Below are 27,768 nucleotides of genomic sequence, written 5' to 3'. Positions count from 1 at the left end.
TCACACGGAAGCTCTTGGCTATTTAAAATTTATCAACCTGGCCAATCACAGAGCTTAAAACATCCCCACTTTTAATAACCCACAACCCTAAATCCCACCTGCAAGGCTCACCCAAGGAAACTCTCAGGGCTGAACTATAAAAATGGGAGTTTGTTCTCCCCAAAATTCTGCAGGAGGGAGTGAAGCAAAGATCATAAATATGCAACATCCTCCAGGCTTTAAGGAGGGTTTCATCATGAAAAAAAACTCTTTTTTGGCTGCAGAGGGACCTGCAAGGGTTTGGGGCTGAAGGCAGAACTAGAGGAGTAAAGGGACAAGGCAGTTGCAGGTATAAATATGATTTTGTTGCACATACAAGAGGATTGAGGGTTTCTTCATCAAAGAAAGCTCTGTTTCCACAGGGTATCAGCGCTCAGAAAAGCCAGGTTGTAATTGCAGGAGCAAACTGAACAGCTAACAAGAAAAACAAGCTTGAAACCAGGGAAAAAAACCAGCCAACAAAACGATGCTGGAAATGCCAGAACAGCCTGATGGCACCTGCAGAGATCTGGGCTCCCCAAAGCTGAAATGCATTCCTGATTTTCCCCGAGTAATGCATGCCCTGCCACAAAGCTGCAGCCAGCAGGTGTTATTTACCTTTGCAGGCTCACAAACAGGAGATTTCCTTGGGAATTCAATGGCTGCAAATCTATTTATAGGAACATCCTGACCTTTGAACCAGCCTGGGAGGGATGAAGCTTTCTCAGCCCTAAGCATTCTGTGATTGTGCCATTTTAAGCTCAGATTCTACAACTTTTAAGCTCAGTGCTAACATTAAGAAGCTTGGCAGGGAGGAGATCATAAAAACTGCAGCACTTCAGGTGGAAGATCTGGGCAGGATCTCCCACCAAAATCCTTCTGTACCAGCCCATGGAAGCACAGAACTTGGAATTCCACAGATAATTAATCCAAGGAATATTCCCCTGGCCAGCACTTCTTCTAGTTTATTATGTTGGTAAAACCTGACTATCCCCAAATTCAGTGAATTTAGGAAGCTCAGTGATGCTGTTTCATACCTGAACACCAAAAATCCCCAAATTCAGTTTTAGGAAGGTCAGTGATGCTGTTTCATACCTGAACACCAAAAATCCCCAAATTCAGTGCATTTAGGAAGGTCAGTGATGCTGTTTCATACCTGAACACCAAAAATCCCCAAATTCAGTGAGTTTTAGGAAGGTCAGTGATGCTGTTTCATACCTAAAAACCAATAAATTCCCAAATTCAGTGAGTTTTAGGAAGGTCAGTGATGCTGTTTCATACCTAAACACAAATAAACTCCCAAATTCAGTGAATTTAGGAAGGTCAGTGATGCTGTTTCATACCTGAACACCCAAAATCCCCAAATTTAGTGAATTTAGGAAGCTCAGTGATGCTGTTTCATACCTGAACACCAATAAATGGAAATTCCAGCCTGTAAATTCCAGCCAGAGCTCTCCCACCTAATCCCACCCCAGGGATGTCACCGAGTTCTTTGAGATGTCTGTCAGTGCCAGGATCCCAAAAACCCACGGTGATAAAAGTCCCAAAACTCAGTGATGAGCGACAGGATATTGGAAAAGCAAACACAGGCAGCTGCAGCTCCCCAAACTGCTGCTGGGAAAAGGCAGAATTTGGAATTTTCAACACAAACCCCACCTCTTAAAGCTTGTCCTGTGCTTTTGGCAGATGCCTGTGGGATTTTGCTGCGCTCTGGGAGATGGGAAAAACCTAAACCTGGCACTTTAGTGCCCTTCTAGACCCCAAATCCAGCCCTTTTCCTCCAGTTTGTTCCTCTGGGAGGGAGATCCACCCAAACTGGGCAAACACAGCACCCAAATTCAGTGTTTGCCCTCTGAACCCTTGGGGTTTTTGTGGGATTCAGCCACAGTGTGTGACCAGACCCCCAAATTCAGTGTTGGCCCTCTGAACCCTTGGGGTTTTTGTGGGATTCAGCCACAGTGTGTGACCAGACCCCCAAATTCAGTGCTTGCCCTCTGAACTCTGTGGGGTTTTTGTGGGATTCAGCCACAGTGTGTGACCAGACCCCCAAATTCAGTGCTTGCCCTCTGAACTCTGTGGGGTTTTTGTGGGATTCAGCCACAGTGTGTGACCAGACCCCCAAATTCAGTGCTTGCCCTCTGAACCCTTGGGGTTTTTGATGAGATCCAGCCAAAGGGGGTGACCAGACCCCCAAATTCAGTGTTGGCCCACTAAACCCTTGGGGTTTTTGATGAGATCCAGCCAAAGGGTGTGACCAGACCCCCAAATTCAATGTTTGCCCTCTGAACTCTGTGGGGTTTTTGTTTGGTGACAATGAGGACACACCAACCACGCCAGGCAGAGCTGCTGGGGCAGGGATCTGCTCCAGCAGGGAGAGAGATTTGTTAGGAGCAGTCTGCCAAGACTTAAGTCATGTCTAAAGCGGGTTTGACTTAAAGCAAGTCCCGTTTTATCTTAATCCGTAACGAAAGTTTTAGCAGTCCCAGGAGAATTTCCCTGCTAGGTGAAGGATATTATTACTTTTGGTATTAAATAAGGTTGCTGACACAGTGGTAATCTCCATTTTCTTGGAGACTCCAGGTTCTTTTCAGCCACGCTTAAACTTAATTGTCCCTGGTGTTTTTTCTCTCAGCAGCTGGGAATGATTTCCACGCCAAGGAATTCCAGTTCAGGAATTCCTGGATCTGACACAGGAGCAGCAAACACACCTGAGGCTGAGGGGGAAGACAATTATTTGGGAGAGGGTCACAGCCAGACAAATGGACTTTTTGTGAAGAATATTCTTCAGCAAAGCCTCGCTGGCTGACAGAAGAGCCAACTCCTACGGGATGAGGAGCAGATGCAGCCAGATGTGCAAAGAGCTTCCTAAACCCAGTGTCCTCTCAGAACCACAGCTTCTAATCAAAGTCAAACATCTGCCAGAGCACTCAGGAACAGTCTGAAATGCTGTCTGTTTGTGTCAAAGAAGACAGGACCGAGAAGCCACCACCAAAGGTCACAAATTCACACTGATTTCCCCTCCCTCAGTGGTTTAAAACAATGAAATATCCACTTTAGAATCCACAATTAACACAAAATAAACGGTCCCACCAACTCTGGGAGTGATTTGGGATTTCCAGACAGGATCTTCCTGCCAGACTCCCTTCCAGCCATCCTTTCCCAACCAGATATAATTTCCTAAATATCTCAAATACCTGCATGAAGCACAGGCAGCTTTCATGAGTCAATTTGGAGGGAAAGCTGGAGAAGAATGCACCTGGAATTCCACGAATGTACTCCAGGAGCAGGACACACTCACCAAGACCAACATTCCCACACCCAGGGGGTGATGTTTGCTTGTAAAACTCTCTAAATCTCTGCTGCACCAACAGCCAGCATTGCTTGGCTTGTGTTTCTCAACTCCAACTTGATTAAAATAAATTATTGACATAAGAGATGCAGATTTTCTTCCAAGATTCGAAAATACAATCTTATTTCTGTACCTTGCAAAGTGATTTATTCCCCACGTGGCCTAAGTGAAAAATTAGTTATCCACTAAAACTTTGCTATTAATTAGCTCCAAATGAGCTAACACTTCAAGAGATGAGATTATGCACTCAAATGTACCCAAACTATCCCCTGTTTTCTCCTCATTTGTCCCATTTTCTAGGATGCAGCACAGGAGACAGACGACATCATCCCTGACTATTATTCTGGTATCTGAAGAAGGTTTAATTAAGAATCATATTAAATTTGGATACTGAATTGCAAAGTGCTGAACAGCAGGGTGAAGGCAGTACATAATTGAATCTCATTTCCCTGAAAAGTAACCAATGGTTCTGCTAATGCCCCAAGAGAGGGAAAACTGCAAAACTGGAGTGATCAGCTCACAATTCACACCGGAACAGGGAAAAAGTCATGAAAGGCAAAATGGAACATGACAAAATTCACGTTTTCTTTCGGAATTTGAGGCAAAATTCCCCTCAAGAAATGAATTCCCAAGGTTGGAGCTCAGGTTTTGTCAGTGGTACCAAGGACCAGGATCACCCTGGTCACATCCATCCCACAGGAGGTTTGTTGGGATTTTCTCTGGAATACAGAAAAGCCTCCACTGACAGCTCCAAAACAGCTTCAAATGGGGGAGGAAAGAAAGGGGGGAAAGGAGAGGGAAAGGGGGAAAAAAAAGGGAAAAAAGGGAAAAGGGGGAAAAAGAAGGGAAAAGGGGGAATAAAAGGGAAAAGGGGGGAAAAGAAGGGAAAAGGGGGGAAAAGAAGGGAAAAGGGGGAAAAAGGAGGGAAAAGGGGGAAAAAGAAGGGAAAAGGGGGAAAAAAAGGGAAAAGGGGGAAAAAGGGGGAAAAGGGGGAAAAAAGGGGAAAAGGGGGAAAAAAGGGAAAAGGGGGAAAAAAGGGAAAAGGGGGAAAAAAGGGAAAAGGGGGAAGAAAAGGGAAAAGGGGGAAAGAAAGAAGGGAAAAGGGGGGAAAAAAGGGAAAAGGGGGAATAAAAAGAAGGGGAAAAGGGGGAAGAAAAGGGAAAAGGGGGAAGAAAAAGGAAAAGGGGGAAGAAAAAGGAAAAGGGGGAAGAAAAAGAAGGGAAAAGGGGGAATAAGAACTATGACATAAGCTAAAACTTCAGGTATGGGAAGTGATAATTCATCACTAAAAGATTCCCCTTCCCAAAGGAAACAGATCTGCTGACAACAAATCCTCTGAAATGCACTGGCCAAGGAGGCTGTGCCCTCGAAGAGCACTGAAATAATCATTTTTAAATAATTTTTAATAATAATTCCAGCAGCAATTAGCCTGAACGCGGTCACAGAAATGAGCCGTGCACTCCCACTGCGAGAACAAGGATTCCACCAAGCAACCACCCTGGCACCTCCACGGAAAAAGGCAAATTCCCAAGAAAATTCCACATTTCTTTATTTCCTAAGGTCTCCAAAGCCATGCACAGCAATTTCCTCAGGCAGCAAAGTACACAGCTTTTTTTTTTTTTTTTTTTTTTTAAGTAATCATATGGCAATAAGTCATAAAGATTAATTAAAAGCTTGAAGGATCCTGAGAAATTGTCTTTTTACATTGTTTTTATGGTGTTTAAATAAAGGATTTGTGCCTCTGAGATGTTTTCCCACTGTATTAGTTAAAAATTGGATTGTTCTATTAGAAGAACTGCTGCCCCTTTCTGTTTTATAGAAGCACCTACCTGTGAATCCACAGGGGCAGGTTTTAGGTACCAGCACCAAGAAACTCGTGTTTCCATGACTCTGGAATGATTTACTTATTGCAATTTATTTTTATACGGTATAGAATTTGTGTTTACACACAAATTGAAAAATATTGAAGTGCTAAAATATATTTTATGATTAGAGAAATGCTCCCATTGAAAACCTCCTGTCCTCACAGGATTGCAGTTTATTTATTATAAATAAATAAATACATTATCATAAATTTAATAAAGTAAATAAATTCTATATTTCTAGTATAGAATTTATATTTACATCACATATTGATAAAAAATTAAAGTGCTAAAATATATTTTATGATTAGAGAAATCAGAAAAAAAAAAAAACAACTTCTGTGATGTGAATCCAAGCCCAGGTGAAAATTTGGGCAGGGAAAAGTTCAGCTCCCATTGAAAACCTCCTGTCCTCACAGAATTGCAGTTTATTGATTTATAATAAATAAATAAATAAATAAATTCTATATTTATAGTATAGAATTTATATTTACATCACATATTTTTAAAAAATTGAAGTGATGAAATGTATTTTATGATTAGAGAAATCAGCAAAAGAAATCCTGTGACTTGAATTCAAGCCCAGGTGAAAATTTGGGCAGGGAAAAGCTCAGCTCCCACTGAAAACCTCTTGTCCTCACAGAATTGCAGTTTATTTATGTATTATAAATAGATAAATAAATATAATAAATAAAGATAATGAATAAATGCTGTATTTATAGTATGTCATTTATATTTACATCCTAAACTGACACGGATTGCAGTGCTAAATTATAGCTGATGATTAGAGAAATTGGCAAGAGAAGCTCTGTGAGGTGAATCCAAGGCCGGGGGGATCCTGGCAGCTCCCAGTGCCACGCCCTGTGCCCAGCCCTGCCTCAGTCACCAGAGACACCCGCCTGGGGGAGTGCTCTGGCTGCTGCAGGACAGGAGCCAGGGAGGATTCCTGCCAGGATCCCACCCCAACCCCAGATCCCATCCCAAACCCTAAACCCCAGATCCCATCCCAAACCCCAGATCCCATCCCCAGCCCCCGATCCCATCCCAAACCCCGGATCCCATCCCAAACCCGGATCCCATCCCAAACCCGGATCCCACCCCAAACCCCGGATCCCATCCCAAACCCGGATCCCATCCCAAACCCCGGATCCCATCCCAAACCCGGATCCCATCCCAAACCCCGGATCCCATCCCAAACCCGGATCCCATCCCAAACCCCGGATCCCATCCCAAACCCGGATCCCATCCCAAACCCGGATCCCATCCCAAACCCCAGATCCCATCCCCAGCCCCAGCCCCCGATCCCATCCCAAACCTGGATCTCACCCCAAACGTGGGATCCCCAGCCCCAGCCCCAGATTCCACCCTAAACCCCAGTTCCCATCCCAAACCCGGATCCCATCCCAAACATGGGATCCCCATCCCCAGCCCAAGATCCCACCCCAAACCCTGGATCCCAACCCAAACGTGGGATCTCACTCCAAACCCCAGATCCCATCTCCAGCCCCAGATCCCATCCCAAAGCCAGGAACCCATCCTCAGCTCCAGCCCCCGATCCCATCCCAAACCTGGATCTCACCCCAAACATGGGATCCCATCCCAAACGTGGGATCCCCATCCCAAAGCCCAGATCCCATCCCCAGCCCTAGATCCCACCCCAAACCCCGGATCCCAACCCAAACGTGGGATCTCACTCCAAACCCCAGAACCCATCCCAAAGCCAGGAACCCATCCCAAAGCCCAGATCCCAACCCAAAGCCCGGATCCTCAGCTCCAGCCCCCGATCCCATCCCAAACCCGGATCTCACCCCAAACATGGGATCCCATCCCAAACGTGGGATCCCCATCCCAAAGCCCAGATCCCACCCCAAACATGGGTTCCCACCCCAAACCCCGGATCCCATCCCAAACCCCGGATCCCACCCCAAACCCGGGACCCCATCCCAAACCCCAGATCCCACCCCAAACCCCAGATCCCATCCCCATCCCTGCATCCCACCCCAAACCCTGCATCCCATCTCAATCCCAGATCCCACCCCAAACCCCGGATCCCACCCCAGACCCCGGATCCCATCCCAAACCCCAGATCCCACCCCAAACCCCGGATCCCACCCCAGACCCCGAGCTGCAGCCCGTGCCAAGGCCCGGATGCAGATCCCGGGGCTGCAGCTCCACGAGCCCCGGGCACACAGAAAGGGGAAGGGGGAGCAGGAAATTCAGTTTTTCCTCTCAGCCCAAGGCAGGGCTTCTCCCCGGCACAGGAAGCAGATCTTCCTGCTTTTCTTCAGCCCTCAGTGAGCAGAAAGAAAATGGTTTGGGATGAAAAGGCAGCCAAAGATGCATCTTAAGCAAGGCCTGAACTGCAACCCCACAATCCTATTTCACCCCTCAAAATCTGGGATATTCTGTCCTTCCAGCTTCCAGAGCTGTCCATGCCAGAAAACTGCATTTTTCTGTGTATTACCAGAGTGTTACCTATGGGCTCAAGCACGCAGTGAGCTAGGAAATTCTATATGTGCTGCATGCAATATTTTCCTGGCCCACACAGAGCTCAGCGGGGCCTTTAGGAACATTTTCCCAGCACTCTGGCACATGCTAAGGACATGGCTTGGTGGGAAGAGGGAGATTTCATTCCCCCAAGCCACCACCTCACCCTCCAGACACTTTTCCTTACCATCAGACTGAATCCAATGAATTTATTCCCACAATAACCCCTACCCTGCACGGAAACAAACCCCTTGATGGAATGAGGGGTTTTTAGAAGCCAAGTTTCAGCCACACCTAGGACTTCAAATCCACGAAAACTGCTGCAAGTGAACTCCAACAGGATCCTGCATTCACTGGGAATAAACCAGGATCCAAAGTGAAAACACCAAAATGACCAAAATCCCAACCAGGTTAGAGAGACGGAGCTGCAGTTTCTGCTTCAACATTCCCTCACTTTTCCAGGCCTTCCTCCCTCCCCCCATTCCCATCTTTCTCATTCAGACATTCCCTTCACTCTTCCAAGCTTCAGCCACGAGAATAAGCCAGGATCCACAGAGCTGCCTAAGAAAACTCTGATAGCAAAATGATCAAAATCCCAACCCACTTAGAGAGACAGAGCTGCAGTTTCTGATTTAAGCATTCCCTCGCTTTTCCAAGCTTCAGCCACAAGAATAAACCAGGATCCACAGAGCTGCCTAAGAAAACTCCATAGAAAAACCAAAATCCCAACCAAGTGAGAGAGCTGCAGTTTCTGATTCAACATTCCCTCACTTTTCCAAGCCTTCCTCCCCCCATTCCCATCCCACTCTGGGGGCAGATGTTCCATCACTGCCCCTTTTCATCCTGACCACTGCCCCACCTCATTAAGCACCTCATCCAAATCCCACCCTGGACAGGAATTTGCATATAGACAAGGCTTCTGCAGCTCATTAATGGCCTCTGAATAACTCTCACACGTTCATGAATTTATACCCTTTTACACACACAGGATTATTTAGGGTCTGGTGACAAAACAAGGCATTTTCTGGGGTTCAGCAGAGATTTTTAGTATGAACTGGCTTCACCTTTGTGCCTCCTGATCCACTCACTAGGTAACAACCTACAGCTCCTATTTCCAGGGAAGGATGTTTTAATTGCTTCACAGTACTGCTCAGCCTCTATGTCAAAAGGAAAAATACAAATAAAGGCATCAAGACATCATCGTGTGGGCCCAAGGAATGGAGTCCACGCCATTAATCAATTATTAATTAGCTCAAGCCTCTTACCAAACTGTGTGTATGTCCTCTAAAAAACAAAGCCACACTCTACCAAACTTTTTGAGTGAACTGAACATGGGAAACAAGTTCCAACACATCTCAGCTTCCCCTGCACACAGCTTGGCACCACCTCAGAGTCCTCCCTGTGTTTAGAAACAACAGAACAGCAGAGGTCAAAGGAAACGATGAAAATCCAGTCTGCACACACAAGCTGAGCATTCCTCCAGCATCAAGAACTCCTTTAAAAAAGTGAAGCCAGGCCCTGGATCCTCAGCTGCTATTCAGAGTTCTTCTGTTACCATCAGGCTGAGCTGTTCCAGGAGCAAACAATAGGGGAAGGTCATGCATGGAGTCCTGCACTGGCACTCTGGGCTTAACCTGTTCCTGAACACCCAGAGAAGCCCGGATCAGCAGGGTTTGAAGGATGGAGCATCACTGGCAGAGCCCAGTTTAATGTCCAGAATTTGTGGGAAGAGCAGAGCAGCCAGCCCAGAGCTTTGCAGAGTGACCTTTGCCACTGCTGGGCCCAAGATAAACACAGGTATGAGAACATCGGCTCAGCTGCGAGCACAAAAATCACTGAGGGAAATGGCTGGGAGGGAGCAGAGAGCAAAAAGACAAAAAATTATTCTAAATTGTGGCAATTCCTGCTTCACCCAAAGGTCCTAGTATGGGTGGGTTTGGTGGTCTCATCATAAAAAATCTATTAAATAATTATATATACACACAGATGAGAAGTGGAAATGTCAGAGGATGGCAGAAGTCCAGCATGACTTCCCTAATGAAGAAATAATAAAAGCTCAGAGTTTTCAACCTAAAAATAGAGGACCTGGGCACAGCTGTGATCCAATCCAGAAAACCACAAGCAGCACACAGAGATGGACAGGGAGGAGCTGTTTGTCCTCCTCCATCACAACATCCACGGATGGAACAACAAAAGAAGGGTCAGAAATCCCTCCCAAAATACCGGGAACAAAATCAGGTTATAAAGGTTCGAGGAAACCTAGAAAGGCACTTGAAAGTAGATTTATTATGGCTCATGCACCCTGCTGGATGCAGAGGGCTGACACAGAGGAATATTGCAGGGAGGGTATTTCTCCCACTTTGCCCTGTTGCTGCTTTTCCTCACTCACTCATTTCCAGAAGCTGCAGGAGACACCACCAGGCTGGATGGACCCTTTTTCTGAACTGCCACAGCCACTTTTCCATCCCTAAGAATCAGTTTCTAACACATTTATTTTCAGTCATTTCCTCTGAAAGCCAGGTGACATTGTCGAGGGCCTCAAATAAAAATGTCACTGCAGAACAGAGAGAGTCACATTTAACAGCAAAGAGGTAAAAGTAGGAATTAACTGAATGAAAACCTGGGTGGACACCCTTTAGAAAAATATTATTTCAAATCCTTGTGATTCAAACCAACAACAGTTCTGATACTTGGAAAAAAAAAAAAATATTTGAAGCCCTGCCATGGAGTGGCCTCAGCAGATTCACAGATGAGAGGCTGTTAAATCAACACAGAACCTACCAAAAAGAACAGCTTTGTTTGTGTCCCACGTTCCTGCTGCTGTGCATTTCTAGGTGCACTCACAGCTCCATCCAGAGCCTGAGCAGAGCTGCCTCCAACAGCTTTTCCAAGAAGCTGAAAATCTCCACAAATACTTGGACTGCTTCAAAGGCTCTTATTTTGCACCAGGGAAACGAGATACAACATCTGCACAGAAGTGAGATCATTTTGTCAAGGGAGTCTCGAGAAACAAGATGAGGAATGAACGTATCAAAAACATTCTCATCCACACAACTTTTTACAGGACTCTCCTGCAGCTCAGACTACAGATTTTACCTGAACCAAACTGGCCCTACTGCATTTGGCTTCTGCTTTTTACAAAAAAAAAATACAGAACAGGGAGCTGCACCTAAGCTAAATTGCCAAGGCAAACTCACTTTGCTGCTGTTTTCATCCTATATTCTATTTTGCACACTAACTAACCATTTCTCAACTGAGTATCTTGTATAAACCATCCTGTATATCCCATTTTGCAGCTGAATATCTTGTATAAACCCAGCTTAGAAAAGCCAGGCCTCTAAGCTCTGCCCAGCACGAATTTCTGAGAACATTTCTCACGTGTTTGCACGCTCCACTGACCGTGGCCACAAAAGATGAAACTTCAGGTGTTGCAGCCAAGCAAGGAGGAGACTGAGCTCAGTTTTCCTCACACTTAGCACCATGGATTTAATGGGAGAAGGGGAAGGAGTGGGAGAGCTTCAAATGGGCAATAACTTCATGGAGCCTCCTGGTGAAGAGCTGCGTGTCACCTTCTCCCCTCTGAAGGTTCACTGCTTATGAAATTTCCATTTTTGGAAGCAATTCCCACCTTTTCCAGTGGTATCAGTGGACAGTCTCAGGAACTACTTTTGCACACTGCTGAGGATGTGCACGAACAGAAATCCTCAGGAGAAAAAAACTCCTTGAGAATGACATGGAATGGCATGGAATCACCTGCCCAAATCCCATTCCCAAAATTCTTTGTCAAAGATGTCCAGCAGGATGACCTGGCAGGAGGTTTGGGAACAGGGCTCGTTCAGCCTGGTGGAGAGAAGGCTTTGGAGCAACCTCCTGGCAACCTTCCAATGTGTCCAGGAGGTCACCACGGAAACAGCCCTGATCTTCCCACTGGAACACAGCACAAGCTGAAGGAGGAGGTTCAGGATGGAGATCAAAAAAAAGCCAAACCAACCCTGGTTTTACCATGAAAACAGCCAAGCCAGCCAAGAGGCTCTCCACAGAGGTGGTGCCATCTCCATCCCTGGAGGTTTCGCAGACCAGACTGGACCAAGCCCTGAGTGACCTGTTCTGACCCCACAGCTGATCCTGCCTGGGCTGGGGTCCCCACAGTCCCCCCCAGCCAGAATCACTGAATGATCCGTGGTCAGGATCAAGGGAGCAAGAAGGCGTCAAACGGAAAGAAACGCCATGAAAAACCAACGGGAGAGCCCAGCTGAACTCTGGTTTAAAGAATTCAGCGAGACAATTTCTATCAGGGCTGGAGACTGGGAAAAAGCACTCAGGATACACCACAAACAGATAAAGCACAGGGAAGGGAGTGTCTACAGAGATAAAGGGATGCTTCACCACTGATGCAGGAGGAGCTGCTGGCTGCGTGAGCCCCGAAGCGGGGCAGACACAGCAGCTGCCCCTTGCTCCCTGCCCTGCTGTCAGGCGTCCTTCCCAGATGAGAAGTGGCCACTGGAGCATTTCCTGCAGCCCAGGCAGAGCCCATCCATGTTTACTCCCAAGTGTCCAGCCAGCTCGTTCCCATTTCCTAACCCAAACACGGGAAGTTCACTGCGGAGCATCCGCAGTGCAGCCCGTGAGGTGACAGCACTTATCTCTGTCCCCTAAATAAACTTCCACATGGCCACGGAGTCCCTGCTCTGCTGCAGAGCCCAGGGCTCCCTTCTCCCCAGGCACAGCCTTTAGGAGGCTCCTTTTCCTTCTCATTAATTATCCTGCCACTTCCCATATAAATCTCTTGTATATCATCTCCCATAGACGTGCAGGTCAAGCTCAAGCTGACCTCTGGTCTAATTGTACCCTGGCTTTTCATTTCTTTGTTTCCCATATTCCAGACAAGCCCATAATACCCTCCCACTCTTCCCTAGCCTTGGAATCCAATCTCCAGAGCGCTCTGAAGGGACACAACAGACCAGCAGGGACATCCACAGCCAGCCCCAATCCCAAAGGGAAAACAAGAGGAAGCAAATTGCTGAGCAGCTCCTGGATCAACCCAGCTGCACCAGCCACGGGAGCCTCAGCCAAAGAGGGAGAAGAAAAGGTTTGAAGGGACAATAATATCCTGTTCGCCTGGCTCCACGGAATTCTGCCTGAAAACCTGCAAGATCAGAACAAAACTACCATCTCCTGGCCCCATCCTCAGCTCCACATAGTCTCAAAGCTTTCATACTTTCTAGTTTGTCTTGTAGCCCCCAAGCTTTTAATTTACTTTGAAATAGTCACATTTTATGGCAGCGACTACGTTTGAAATGGCTTTGATAGCGTTGAGTAAAATTACAGAAATAAGCAGTCTTTTGTAAGCACCTTTCTCCTCCTCATCCCCCTCCCTAGCAAAAGGTTTTTGAATATCTACTCACTCTACTTTTAAGAAAGGCATTTGTTTCCATGAACAGACTGTTATTGAAGGTGCCACGTGCAATTTCAGCATCATAAAATCCAATCATCTCCACTTTAAAAAGCCCAAACCAACACTCTCAGCACTTACTGGTCTGCACAGAGCAGTGGCAGAGCACAATCAATACCTGAGCTTCAGCAAGAGGATCCCAAAACCCAGCTGCCCCAGCAGTCACTCCAGATGGGCATTTCCCCTTTTCTCCTGCTCAAGAACAGGACAAACATTCGTTTGTGATTCTTGCAGGCACAATTCTGTTAATCAGAGGCGAAGGGGGGCAGCACAGGCTGAGGCACACAAGGTATTTACAGAGGAGTTTTTCACACAAAAGCCATGTTTGCATTCTTCCCTGAAATCTGGGGTTTTCAAAAGGCTTTTACTACTTTTTATGGAGGGTGATAAAGCCCAGTTTTCCATTAGTAGGGCACCTGTAAAGCAAAACTTTCTACACTGGAAGCACAGCAGCAAAAGCAAAGAGACATTTCTGACACAACTTCAGCTCTGGAGGTGAAATTCTCTCCTCGTGGAGCCAAGAGCCAAACACCAACAGCCCGTGTAAGAGAAAAGCCCCAGAGAGAAAATCATTCTACAGCCTCTGGGGCACTGAGTGATCCAAAAATTAACCCTCTCAAAATGCTGATTCCCAAGCAACCAAGGGACTATGGCTTCAAATTCCATCGTTTCAGCAGAGCCCAATGCCACAGGGATGGAGAGCACCAGCCCAACTCACCCCAAGCTTTAGGACAAACAGGAATTCCAGGAGATGATCCAGAGGGTCAGCTCCCAACTCACCCTAAGCTTTAGGACAAACAGGAATTCCAGGAGATGTTCCAAAGGGTCAGCTCCCACCTCACCCCAAGCTTTAGGACAAACAGGAATTCCAGGAGATGATCCAAAGGGTCAGCTCCCAACTCACCCCAAGCTTTAGGACAAACAGGAATTCCAGGAGATGATCCAAAGGGTCAGACCCCACCTCACCCCAAGCTTTAGGACAAACAGGAATTCCAGGAGATGCTCCAAAGGGTCAGACCCCACCTCACCCCAAGCTTTAGGACAAACAGGAATTCCAGGAGATGCTCCAAAGGGTCAGCTCCCACCTCACCCCAAGCTTTAGGACAAACAGGAATTCCAGGAGATGCTCCAGAGAAAGGAGAGGGCTGGGGCTATCTCAGAACAATTACAGGGAGCACTCCAGTCTCAAGTGCCTGAAGCTCTGGTCTGGTTTTCACTCTAATGGCACTGAAGAGAGAACTGATGAGAGGCTGATTTCCCCGAGAAGGGATTCCAGGAACTCCATCCCACCGTGCCAAACGCATTAGGGACAAGTCTGCCCTCCCTGGGCTCTGCTGGATGCAGGGCAGGGTATAAAGCACAGCACTCAGAGCCTCCATCCCTATAAATAACTTCAATATCAGCAGCATCCGAGCTCCCCACACCCTGCTCCGTGGGATGTTGTTAACTATTTCTCTTGTGTGCCTGACCCATGAATATTCTTACCAATGGCCAGGCAGTCCTGAGCACTTCTCCCCGCTCCAGGAACATTTTTCTCGTGCAATAAAGCTGAATAAGGTGCATCTCCTACCTCCTTCTAACTGGGATTTTTAAAAACCTTTATAACCAAAAGAAAATCATCTGTAAATCCATTAAAAATAACTCCTATGAAATGCTAGAGCTGACAGGAACATTTTTCTCATGCAATAAAAGCTGAATAAGGTGCATCTCCTACCGCCTTCTAACTGGGATTTCTAAATACCTTTATAACCAAAAGAAAATCATCTGTAAATCCATTAAAAATTGCTACTACAAAATGCTGGTGCTGTTACCTTCCTCCTCAAGTGAATTTGACTTGCACAGACCCACAGATCCTCCCAGGATGGGGGAGGTTTACTCAAAGTTCTCTGGCACTGTATTTATGTGCATGCAACAATCTGGGGTTTCTTGGCAATAGCAAAGGCTTATGGATTGAGGCTTGGACAGTTCCACTGCCAATTTTATCCCTCTGATATCTGCAACCCCAGTGCTGATGACCAAAAGCTCAAAAAAAAAAAAAGATACCCAGCCCAAAAATCAGTGAAAAAATACAATTCTGCTGGCACACACCAAATTAGAGCAAGAACAAACGTAATCCACGGGCTCAGATAACAATGAAAAGTAGATTATATTTACTTTAATCTCAGCAACACACAACCTCAGCAACTTATAAAAGGATTAAGGAGAAAGAGCTCGTAGTGCAGAAGTGTAAAATTCTAATTGAACACTGAAACAGGTAGATTATGTTTATGAAAATTAGGGATGCAGTTCCACAGGTCCATTTGTCACTGTTATTCCAAAACTGCTTCCCTGGATTTCAGGGAGGGGTATTTCCCAACTGAGAATATTTCTAAGTGGTTTGTGTTCCTCACCATTGTGTGGAAATGCTGTGATGAATTTTCATTCAAACTCTTGGCTCACTTTTTTTTTTTTTTAATTTTTAAAGTATAAATTATGTCTAACAAGAAACACACCAGGGATCTCTTCAATCCCCAAAGGCACTTTCTTAAAAGGAGAGAGAACAAAGGAGAAAACCTCCCAGCATGTGCTTTCCAAACCAGCTTCTTAGGACAGTATCAAGAATGACAATACTTGAACATAAGCTTTTCTTTTTCATTCTTTGATCCGTGGTTAATTGAATTGATTATTGCAAACTGTGTAATGATTGCCAAAATGCTGGAGTGGAAGGCGAAGATCACAACAATCTAATAACCAATTTAAAGAGATGTAAGAAATATTGAAGGAAAGATTTAATCACTCAAGTATACTCCTTCCAATTAGAAAGAGCTTTAAATAGCTTACCTTGAGATAAATTAGAGTCTGGGTGCAATTAGACAGGAATAGTAATTAAGATGAGGAAAAATCACAAATGCTTCAGCCTATGGAGTGAGGGAGAACTCTGCAGAAGAACAAACTTTGCAGTTACCTTGTTTCAGCAGCAGAAAGGAAAACATACTGCTTCAATTTACCCCAACCTTCCCAAGTACCCAGGAATTCAGGAACCTCACAAGGCCGGGATCTGCAAAGCCATGCTTCACCTTATCTGATTTTTTTTTTTATTTCCCCCCCCCCCCGCCGTGGAACAAACAATCCCAAATGGGGGCAAAAAAAGGCTGAAAGGCTCTTGCCTGTGGTAAGGAAATACATTATGGGAAAGGCAATTTCATGATTAAAACTCCATGAAAAATTGTGGCAAGTAAGACTGACCACTGCTTTTCTGGAGGGAGCAAGAACTTTAATTTTCCTTTGGCAATAGCACCCATCATATCACATTCCCTGATTTCCCCATGTGACATTCCCTAATTTCCCCACACATAGCCCCAGGGTTCTCTGCACGGGAAGGCAACAAAGTTTTAGAAACTTGAGTAAGTTTTTCTGACAAACTTTTTCTGGCCAGGCAAAAGAGTCCCTGCCCAAATATTACAGCTGATTTTAGCTTTTAAAGGTCGCTAAATCTGAAATCAATCCCATTTGCTAATTAATCAGAGGAGAACCGTACAAGGTTTTACCTAAGAAAATAATTAAAGGAATTCACTGGTCATTCTTCAAAGAGCAGACTCTTAATCACAAACCCTCCCTTAGCTACCTTTCAACTCCCAAAAAAAAGAACTTAAAAGCACGTTTTCTGGGGATTTACTCCTGCTTAAAAATACCCAGTGTCCCCAGCCACGATGTCAGAGCTTTCCACGAGCCACGTTTTCCTGAGGAGCGCTGAGCTCCTGCAGCACCTGAGAGCCTGGAGAGCTGCAGGGTGACAGCTCCAAGCCCAAGCAGGAGATTTTGTGCCCCCTCTCCTTCCTGACAGAGCAGGACCCACCCACGCAGCTTTTTAATTCTTCACAGTCTAAAGACAAAAAAAAAAAAAAAAAACGGAATGTCCTGAGGTCTTCCAAGCATGAATTTATGAAGTAATTACTTTTTTTGTTAAGCAAACTGCCAAGCTCCCATGGCTACAGAAAAAAAAGCCCAACTTTGCACTGAGTGCCATCCTCCAGTCCCTGCCTGCAAGTGCCACTCCGACCATAACCTGAGCAGAAAACTCAGAGAAAAAACAGAAATTGAGAATAAAACAGTAACTTTGGCATTCACCCCCCCACTTTAGGAAACGTAAATTTTAAAAACTCTGGTTTTTCTCTACCAGTTCTCAAGAAGGAGACTTCTAGCAGTGATCAATGAAGGGGTTTGGAATGACTTTGTTCCCTATCTCCCATCTCTTTGAACTCCTTTTGAGTCACCCTTGCTAATAAAGGCATCACATAAAGCCAAGCTGGCTGCTGTGCACCACGAAACTCTCGCTGTTACTTACCAAAACACACTATTCCATTTGCCACGCTAAAATTAACAAAAAGTTGAGCACTGGAATCACATCTTAACCCTTTGATCTCGTTATGTGGGAAGCAGAGCGCTTGAAAAGAAAAAAAGGCTTAAGGACTACACAGCTCAAGCAATACAATGTGGTCTGAAGATACCCAGAAAAACGAAGGCCAGAGGAGGATTTAAAGGAGGATCTGAAGGGTCCTGACCCACACAAGTGAGAACACACTGAAGATTTCATATTTCTTAACCTGCTGACAGCTCCTTAAGCATCTAGAAATGAAAGCGCACGGTACCTTTGATACACAGAAAACGGAGATCTACCAAACCTCAAGGAAAAGACAAAGTATTTCCTTAGTCATACTTGACACGTTCCGCAGTTTATGTTACACGTTTAACACGCCTGTGCCCGTACACATTTCAGATCCACCTGATTCGAGCTCTGCGAACTTCAGGAGCCCTCCCGGTGAATAACGACCCCGTGACAACTGCGAGGAAACTCTGCAACTTTTAACACCCCGCAGGGTGTGCAGGGCGCAGTCTGCACCCGCACACGGCCGCAAAGTTTCGGGGGGGGGGTCTTTTCCTCGGGATTTTTTGGGCGGATGCCTTCCACCCTCCATCCTGCGACTGCTCTTCCTCAAAACTGCGGATTCTCCTGCGCCTTAGGAAAGCCGAAGTTCCGCGTTCGGCAGAGCTCCTCCCGCTCCTGCCCCCGGGGCGAGCGCCCAAAACCGCCCCCCCCCCCCCCCAAAATAAAAAAAATCCTCCAAAAAACGCCCCGAACGCAGCGACCCCCGCCCGGGGAGCGCCGGCCGGGCTGCGGGGCGGCTCGGAGCGCCCCGTTTCCACGCGTTCCGCAGGATGACAGGGACCGCCGCCAGCTCAACACCGCGGAACTCCTCCACATCTGCTTGTGACGTTCTTTATTTACCGGAGGGGCGGCGAGCCGGCCTCCCCGGCGCGCTCCCCCCGCTGTCACCGCGGGCACCGCCGCTGCCGGGGGTCGCTCCCGCCGGACTCCCCGGCAAACTTCGCGGGGCGCCGGGGCTCCGTCCCCCGCCCCGGCAGCGGCCGCGCCAGCCCCCCGCGGGGGCTCCCCCGGCCGCCGCCCTCAGCCCGCGGCGGCGCGGCCCGACCCGGCGGGCGCGGAGCGGAGCCGCCCGCGCTGCCCCGGCTGCCGGCGGGGCCGCCCGGCGGAGCGCGGCCGGCGAGGGGGGGCGGCCAGAGAGGAGGCAGCTCCGCGCTTCGCTCCCCGCACACCCCGCCTCTCAACCCTCGCTGCCGGCGGGGCTCCGCCGCGGCCGCTCCGGCGGGGCCCGTCTCGCCCCGGGCCGGTCTCGGCCGCGGCCCCGGCGGCGCCGCGGGGGGACCCGGAGCTGCGCTTTACCTTTAGTTCCGCACTGTCCGCCATCTTGCGACTCTGCGCGCAGGCGCAGTGAACCCCGCCGGGACACCGCGCCCCCCCCCCTCCCGCCGCCGCCCCGCCCGCCCGCAGCGCGCAGCGTTTGAATCGCGGCGCCATTTTGTGCCTCCCCGGCCGCGCCGTCCCCGCCGCTCCGAGCCCTCGTCCCGGCGCCGCCGCACCGCCCCGGCTCTCCGTGCGGCTCCCGAGCCGCCCCGGGCGCGCCGTGTGGCCGCCGCCCTGCCCGCGAAGTTTGGCCCGGCGTTGGCGCGGCGCCGCTGCGCGCGCTCCGTGAGGGGAGCGGGTCCCTCCGGGCGCCCCGGCTCCCCTCAGCGCCGCGGGCACCCTGCGGATGGCCGCGGGGCAGCGGTGGACGCGCGTTCCCGCAGTAATAAATCAACTTATTCAAATGGGATTTTGCAGCTCCGCTTCCTGCTACTTAATCCGCGGGTTTAAGACCCTTAGGAGTGGAACGGGATGGGGCCGGGGTACCTCAGCGGGCGCTGGCGGAGCCTCCGGCTCCTGGTGTGCGCCAAGCGGGAAATGATGAGTTTTATTTCGGAGAATTACAAGTTTTATTTCGGGGAATTGGAAGTTTTATTCCCCAGGGCTACTGCGGAGAAGTTCAGGAATCACCCGGGTTTTGCTGTTACCGAGGAACAGCAGTACAGGCGTTTTAGGAGTCCCAAACAGCGGAGAGTTGGGGTCCAAACACGCCCATTTCATGCCCACTTTGAGTGAAATTTGTCTTCTTCCAACAGCAAGCCAGAGGGGAAAATACCTACCAAAATCCTGCCTGGCAAGATGATGGCATCAGTTGTGAATTTGAGTGGATTAAACGTTAGTGTTTAGGTCACTATAGCTTGATTCAGCCTGCTGTGTGTTATTCTGTAAATATAGATCACCATGACAATTTCTCTCCTTGGCCTTCACCTTAACGCACAGAACGGAACAAAGAAGACAAAATTTCCTATTTTTCCATAGCTGCCGTAAAATCCATCATCCTACGTTCACAAAGCACTTAGATTATGAGCACTGAAAATAAAATAAAATAAAATAAAGCTTTAATGTCCCAACTCTGCAGATTCAAACGAGGCGTGCAGGGAACCTGGGGTAAGATAACCACAAGTGGTAATTTCAGAATCAAAATTTATAACATTTGACTCAGAGGGTTACCCAGGATTTAAAGTTAGGTCGTTTCTGTTAAGGGAAGAATGGGAGAGAGGTGTCAAATGTGTTTAAGGAGTTTTTTGATACAATGCTGTTTATTGGTAAGAATATTTCTATGAAGTCCTAAAACAACTCCTAGTAAGTAGGGATGACAATGGAATGGTCATCATTCCATCAATCCAGGACAAAACTGTACAAATTTTGACCAAGGTGCACAGGTCACGTATCCTTAACCTAGAAAAAGAACATATATAAATTATATGAACATATATAAATAAATATAAGTAGGGATGACAATGGAACGGTATCAGGATGTGTCACATTCCATCAATCCAGGACAAAACTGTACAAATTTTGACCAAGGTGCACAGGTCACATATCCTTAACCTAGAAAAAGAACATATATAAATTATATGAACATATATAAATAAATATAAGTAGGGATGACAATGGAATGGTATCAGGATGTGTCACATTCCATCAATCCAGGACAAAACTGTACAAATTTTGACCAAGGTGCACAGGTCACATATCCTTAACCTAGGAAAAGAACATATATTAGTTATATGAACATATATAAATAAACATATGAACAGATATATCAATGATATGTGTTCAATAAGCAGATTTTTGATGGCATTGTGCTTATGGTAAGGATATATAAAAGTCCTGATACGCCGAGCAAAGCCAACAACTCATCTCTCTTTCCAAACTTTTCATTTCCAAGCGTTTCACCCAGAAACATCCTCCAGACTGGCAGAAAATGGGGAAAACTCCTGGCTGACACCCCTCCTATCCCAATCCCACGGGTGGCCACCGCTCCCCTGGAGTTCTGCCACGCTCAAACGAAGCACTCAGAAAAATGAGCCGCGATTAGAGGAGGCTGAGGAGCGGCCCCGTGCGTAACGAAGATTCCTCTCGGTGTCTGAAAGGCTGGTTTGGGGAAAGGGGGCAGGGTGCTCGGTGAGATAGCTAAAAAAAAAATAAAAAAAATAAAAAAAAATGAAAGTCAGATGACTCCAGCACGCCCACGGCTCCCAGAATTAGCCCGTCTATTTCAGTGGTCTGAGGCAGCCCAGCGCAGAACCCTCTCATTTGAAATTATTAAACACGTGCCATAATCGTGATCTAATATGATCAATGAGCTCACGGCAAGCTGAAAGAATTTGGCCTTAAAGCTCTAAAATCGCGTGGAGACAAATCCTTGCTTTATTTCAGTTACTTCTGTATTTTTTTTTTCCCCCCTGAATGAGGCTGCTGCACAGGCAAACAGCTTTTCCTCTGCTTCTTCACTTCCTACCAAACTCAGTGGGATGTGGACATGTGCTCCAAGTGTTTTGCTAAATCATGGCACAACACTATCAAACTTGACACGTGGCCATAAACCACAGCGTCCTCTCTCAAAACTCTCTTTAAATAAAACAGCCCCGGAATGGCTTCGGCTGCACTAAAATAAGGAAGCAAACTGAAAAAGGGGATACAGAAAATCAGGTTTAAAATGGTCCTGCCAGCGTTTTTTACAGCCAGACCTCACCCAGGCTCTTCATTTTTTTTTTTTTTTTTTTTTCAGCTTGGGCTTTTTGATAGTCACTCCCTTTCCAGTGCAGAATATGCTGGAGGATGGAGAAGGAACTTAATGAGAAAAACAATCTGCGCTTCTATTTTTAGGCTATTATTTACATGTAGTGAAATTTTGTTCCTCTCTGCTCCCGAGGCTCAGATGATGGTTTATTGCCAAAAAAAGCCCTTGTCATTTCCAGAGGTGCTCACAGTGGCTCCAGCTGTGGCAGTCATGGCAGCACTCAGGTCTGTCAGAAAATTAAATCTTTCATTTTTTCTCTCCATTTCCAAAAGAAAATACTGGGATGCAACTGGAGTAGGGGAGAACAGCCCCAAAACAATCCTCCAGTTGTCCTGCTTCTGAGCTAAAGTTAATATTTTTTTTTTTTATTTTTAACCTCTGTGGGGAGAGAAAATGAAAGATCAAGATTTCCCTCAACCCTCCAAAGTTTTGATATTTTCAATTCCCAATTTTCCAAAGTTGCGTTTCCCCCTTTTGGCCACATCCCAGTAAAATAAATGACTTGAGAATTTGTCTCCTACACCCCCCTTTTCTTTTATTTTCCTCTTCTGTAACTTCCCCAAAAATGTATCGTTGTCACATAACTCACATGCTCAGAGCCACGTTCAGACACAATAATATTTTTTAAAGATATGCATTTTTTTCTGTGAACATGTTGTTTTCATTAGTCCGAGTATCCAAGAGGTTTTCCTCTTTGTCTAATAATCCAAATTTACTCTTTGCTTAAAAGTAATACAAGGGCATTTCTGAGCCTGAATAAAACCGATTTCATGATAGAGTCTCAGCTACTATTTCTTGATAGAAAACATGACCAAGCCATTAAAATCCCTTTATTGCTGAGGTTGTTGCAGGCATGAAATGTGTGAAATACCCTTTTCTGAGGCACAGAAAGAGAAATATTTTAGTGAAAATTACTTGGCTGCAGGAGAAGACAATGGAATAGCCAATATCTAATAAAAATAAACCCATTTTTTAGCTTTATAACAACACACGTGGCTCCTCGTGCTGAGCAGGAAGTTGGTGTGGAGCGGGCTGGCACAAACATCTCCCCAAAATCCACATCCAAGAGCAATATCTGACCAAATTATATCATTTTGTGTTTCCACCCTCTCCCAAACTGGGCCCAGTTTTTTTTTCTGCTGCTCAGAAATGAAACTTTCCTGCCCGTGCTATGAGAACTCCCAGAGGGGGAGAGTTCAAATCTGAATTTAGGGAGCATTTTGGGGATGTCACCCCAGCAGTGGCACTATGGGAAGCGCATGCAAATGAGTTTCTGCGGTTGTTAATTACCTGAGCAGTGCCAGGGGGTGACACATCCCTGTTTGTTCCCTGTTTTTTCCCCTCCTCTGACATCCAGGCTCTGCTCACACCAGTCGAGTTCCCACCCCGCCGTGGCTTTGCACAAACTCTGCCTCGCTGCGATTTCTGCAAACATTTACAAAAATTCTCATTTCTCACCTCATTTTGGGACTGCCCTGCAGAATCAGATCGTATTCCCAGCCTGGAGTGGCAGAATTCCCAGCCTGGAGTGGCAGAATTCACAGCTTGGAATGACAGAATTCCCACCTGTATTTCCAGCCTGAAATGACAGAATTCCCAGCTGTATTCCTGGCCTGGAATGACAGAATTCCCACATGTTTTCCCAGACTGGAGTGACAGAATTCCCAGCTTGGAATGAGGGAATTCCCACCTCTATTCCCAGCCTGGAATGACAGAATTCCCACCTGTATTTCCAGCCTGGAGTGACAGAATTCCCAGCCCATATTCCCAGCCTGGAGTGACAGAATTCCCAGCCCTTATTCCCAACCTGGAGTGACAGAATTCTCAGCTGTATTCCTGGCCTGGAATGACAAATTCCCACCTCTATTCCCAGCCTGGAATGACAGAATTCCCAGCTGTATTTCCAGCCTGAAATGACAGAATTCCCAGCCTGGAATGACAAAATTCCCAGCCCATATTCCCAGCCTGGAGTGACAGAATTCCCAGCTTGGAATGAGAGAATTCCCACCTCTATTCCCAGCCTGGAATGACAGAATTCCAAGCCTGTTTTCCCAGTCTGGAATGACAGAATTCCCACCTGTATTCCCAGCCTGGAGTGACAGAATTCCCAGCCCTTATTCCCAGCCTGAAGTGACAATTCCCATCTTGGAATGACAGAATTCCCAGCTTGGAATGACAGAATTCCCAGCCCTTATTCCCAGCCTGGAGTGACAGTTCCCAGCCTGGAATGACAGAATTCCCAGCTTGGAGTGACAAAATTCCCAGCCCTTATTCCCAGCCTGGAGTGACAGTTCCCAGCCTGGAGTGACAGAATTCCCAGCTTGGAGTGACAAAATTCCCAGCTTGGAATGACAGAATTCCCAGCCCTTATTCCCAGCCTGGAATGACAGAATTCCCAGCTTGGAATGACAGAATTCCCAGCCCTTATTCCCAGCCTGGAATGACAGAATTCCCAGCTTGGAGTGACAGAATTCCCAGCCCTTATTCCCACCTGGAGTGCCAGTTCCCAGCCTGGCTGTGTCACTCCCAGCAGCTGCAGGACAGTGGCCACGGCCACAGCGATCAGCCCCTTCCTGCCCGGGAGGGATCTGCATCCCAGGATTTGCATTCCCGGGATGGCCTTGGGGTGGGAGGGGCTCCCAGTGTCCCCCAGTGTCCCCCAGTGTCTGGGCCACACCTGGGGACAGGGTGGGGGACACCTGGACAGGGTTTGGGGACACCTGGGGATACTTGGGACAGCACTGGGGACACCAAAACCAGCACTGGCAACACCTGGGGACATTTGGGACAGGGTGAGGGACACCTGGACAGGGTTTGGGGACACCTGGGGATACTTGGGACAGCACTGGGGACATCAGGGACATGGTGAGGGACACCTGGGAATTTTGGGGACAGGGCTGGGGACATCCAGAGACACCAGGACCAGGACTGTGGACATGTGGGGTCATCAGGAACAGGGCTGGGGACACGTGGGGACATTGGGGACAGGTTGGGGACACCAGGACCAGGGCTGGGGACAGGTTGGGGCACACCTGGACAGGGATGGGGACATTACAGACAGCAGTGGGGACACCTGGGGACATCAAAACCAGCACTGGCAACACCTGGGGACATTTGGGACAGGGTGAGGGACACCTGGACAGGGTTTGGGGACACCTGGGGATACTTGGGACAGCACTGGGGACATCAGGGACAGGGTGAGGGACACCTGGGAATTTTGGGGACAGGGCTGGGGACACGTGGGGTCATCAGGAACAGGGCTGGGGACACCTGGGGACATTGGGGACAGGTTGGGGCACACCTGGACAGGGATGGGGACATTACAGACAGCAGTGGGGACACCTGGGGACATCAAAGCCAGCGCTGGCAACACCTGGGAACATCAGGGACAGGGTTAGGGACACCAGGACCAGGGCTGAGGACAACTGGGGACATGGGGGATGGGGTTGAGGGGGTCTAAGGGACACCAAGAGCAAGGCTGGGGCACCTGAGGACACTCTGGGGACACCTGGGGACAGGGCTGGGGACACCTGGACCATCAAAACCAGCCCTGGGGACACCAGGACCAGGGTTGGTGGACACTGGGGACATTGGGAACGGGGTTGAGGGGGTCTAAGGGACACCTGGACAGGGTCTGGGGACACCTGGGGACCTCGGGAGCAGATCTGGGGACAGCTGGGATGAGGTGGAGGAGGAGGAGAGCTCTGAGGTGCCTTCCCAGCGGAACCATTCCAGGATTCTGGAAGCTGCTGGTCTGTACTGGGACGAGGTGTGGCCAGCCCAGGGGAGGTGACAGCGTGTCCTGCCCTGGCATCCTCCTCACCTTCGTTTTACTCACCTCAAATTCACTTTTGGGACTCCTTTCCCTTGAAAAGCTGCCCCATTTTGGGTGGATCTGCTTGCTTTTCTCCAGGCTTTTATTGGAATGATTATATTTTTTTTTTCCTGAAATTAAAACTGGAATAGTTCTCTCTCTGAGAATAAATGGTCATTCCTGAGATATTCATCTCCAGTTGGAAAAGCATTTCCTTTGGCCAAGTTAAATCCCCCCTTTTTTTTTTTTGTCAACAAAATTCCATTTCCATGAATCACGATTGAGATTTTTTTTTTTTTTTTTGTCATTAGCACCCATTTTCATAATTTGTGGATGCAGCACAAGAAGAAAGAGTAAAAAGCAACCACAGCAGGTCCTGGGGAGCTGAGAAATTCAAAGCCAGGCAAGACTTAAAACATCAGATCCTCCAGAAGCTTCAAATTGGCCAAAAAACTCTTCAAACATGAGGAGAAAAACTCCAGAAAGCTGCATTTATTTCCAAAATATCATCACAGAGGTGAAGGAGGCTTTTAATTGCACTCTCCAGACTTCCAGCAGCAACAAACCCAGGGTTTCACTGGGAGGAACTCTCTCATTCCAATTAAAAGTGATTTTTTAAGGCCCCAGTGCTTAAGTCAGAAGTTGTTTCTACAGATAGTAAATGATTCTTAATAAGCAGAGCCTGTGGCAATAAAACAAAGAAATAAAAATTGTTCACATTTTCCACAACTTGGAGAGTGAGTCCTTAGGATGTTCCCCCCTCCCTCCACTCACACAGTGCATGTAAAATACTGATATTTTCATATAATCTGAATTTATAATCATTTTTCCCAGAGAATGATTAGAAAAAGGCCAGTTCCAATTTGAGTCTCTTTCCTGTCCTATAATTCCCATTATGGACCACGCATGGAATTCCTATGGAGTAGGTTTTGCTGCAAATTTCCTTTTTTTTTTTTTTGCCTAAAAAGCAGGATAAACTCAGGATAAAGCAGCAGCAGCCAGGCCGTGCCCTGAGATGGGCTCAGCTAAGAAAAAAAAAAAAAATCTTCATTTTTCACCCAATCCCTCTTGCTCCAGCATCCCCTGAGTCATCTGAGCTCCAGCAGCAAGCAGAGTTCATTTCAGATGGCTCATGCAAAAACAACCCAGCTAATTATGCTGCAGTAATTACCTGAAAATTATATGTATGTTGTTTTTCCACCAGTCAATAGTGCTATTTTTGAACTTCTCATTGTTCTCATGGCCTGCTGGAGTCACGTTGTCTCGAAATCCTCTTTTTTTTTTTTTTTTTTTTTTTTTTTTGGCTCATCACTCACTCACCTCTGGATTGGGGAGGGTTTTTCAGGGGAAGTTCCACCTGCAGCATTTTGCAGATTTTCACCTGTGCTGCGTTTCAGAAAATATTTCCATTTTTATGGTCTTTTAAGTAAGGATTACAAGATCCTGACTCAACATCCCATCAAGATTTCCTCCTGAAAAATCAAAAAAATGAAACATCAAAAATCCTGAAAATTCCTGGATTCCTGGTTGGGATCATCCTGATTTGGAAAAGTTTCATTTCCTTCAGCTCAAACCTTCACCTGAGAAAATATTTCCATTTTAATCATCTCTTGAATAAGAATTATGAGATTCTGGCTCAACATCCCGTCAAGATTTCCTCCTGAAAAATCAAAAAAATGAAACATCAAAAATCCTGAAAATTCCTGGATTCCTGACTGGGATCATCCTGAATTTGAAAAGTTTCATTTCCTTCAGCTCAGATCTTCACCTGTGCTGCGTTTCAGAAAATATTTCCATTTTTATGGTCTTTTAAGTAAGAATTACAAGACCCTGACTCAACATCCCATCAAGATTTCCTCCTGAAAAATCAAAAAAATGAAACATCAAAAATACTGAAAATTCCTGGATTCCAGGTTGGGATCATCCTGATTTGGAAGAGTTTCATTTCCTTCAGCTCAGACCTTCACCTGACAAAATATTTCCATTTTAATCATCTCGTGAATAAGAATTACAAGATTCTGGCTCAGCATTCCATCAAGATTTCCTCCTGCACATCACAAATCCTGAAAATTCCTGGATCCCTGACTGGGATCATCCTGAATTTGAAAAGTTTCATTTCCTTCAGCTCAGATCCCTACCTGTGCTGCATTTCAGGAAATATTTCCATTTTTATGGTCTTTTAAGTAAGAATTACAAGATCCTGACTCAACATCCCATCAAGATTTCCTCCTGAAAAATCAAAAAAATGAAACATCAAAAATCCTGAAAATTTCTGGATTCCTGGTTGGGATCATCCT

General features: G+C 46.9%; 1 protein-coding gene across 1 annotated transcript in view; it reads right to left on the bottom strand.

Annotated features, from left to right (window-relative positions):
- Window positions 1–18,922, bottom strand: part of PIAS1 (protein inhibitor of activated STAT 1) — a 61,213-nt gene extending 42,291 nt beyond the window's left edge. The window contains exon 1 of the mRNA XM_053988640.1: window positions 18,891–18,922. Within this exon, the coding sequence (XP_053844615.1) occupies window positions 18,891–18,914 (24 nt within the window). The 5' untranslated portion in view covers window positions 18,915–18,922. The remainder of the gene's footprint in view (window positions 1–18,890) is intronic.
- Between the last annotated feature and the right edge of the window lie 8,846 nt (window positions 18,923–27,768).

Source organism: Vidua macroura, chromosome 12, assembly GCF_024509145.1.
Source record: "Vidua macroura isolate BioBank_ID:100142 chromosome 12, ASM2450914v1, whole genome shotgun sequence".
NCBI classification, from domain to species: domain Eukaryota; kingdom Metazoa; phylum Chordata; class Aves; order Passeriformes; family Viduidae; genus Vidua; species Vidua macroura.
The sequence above is the reverse complement of the archived record's forward strand: the minus strand, read 5'-3'. Positions and strand labels throughout refer to the sequence as shown.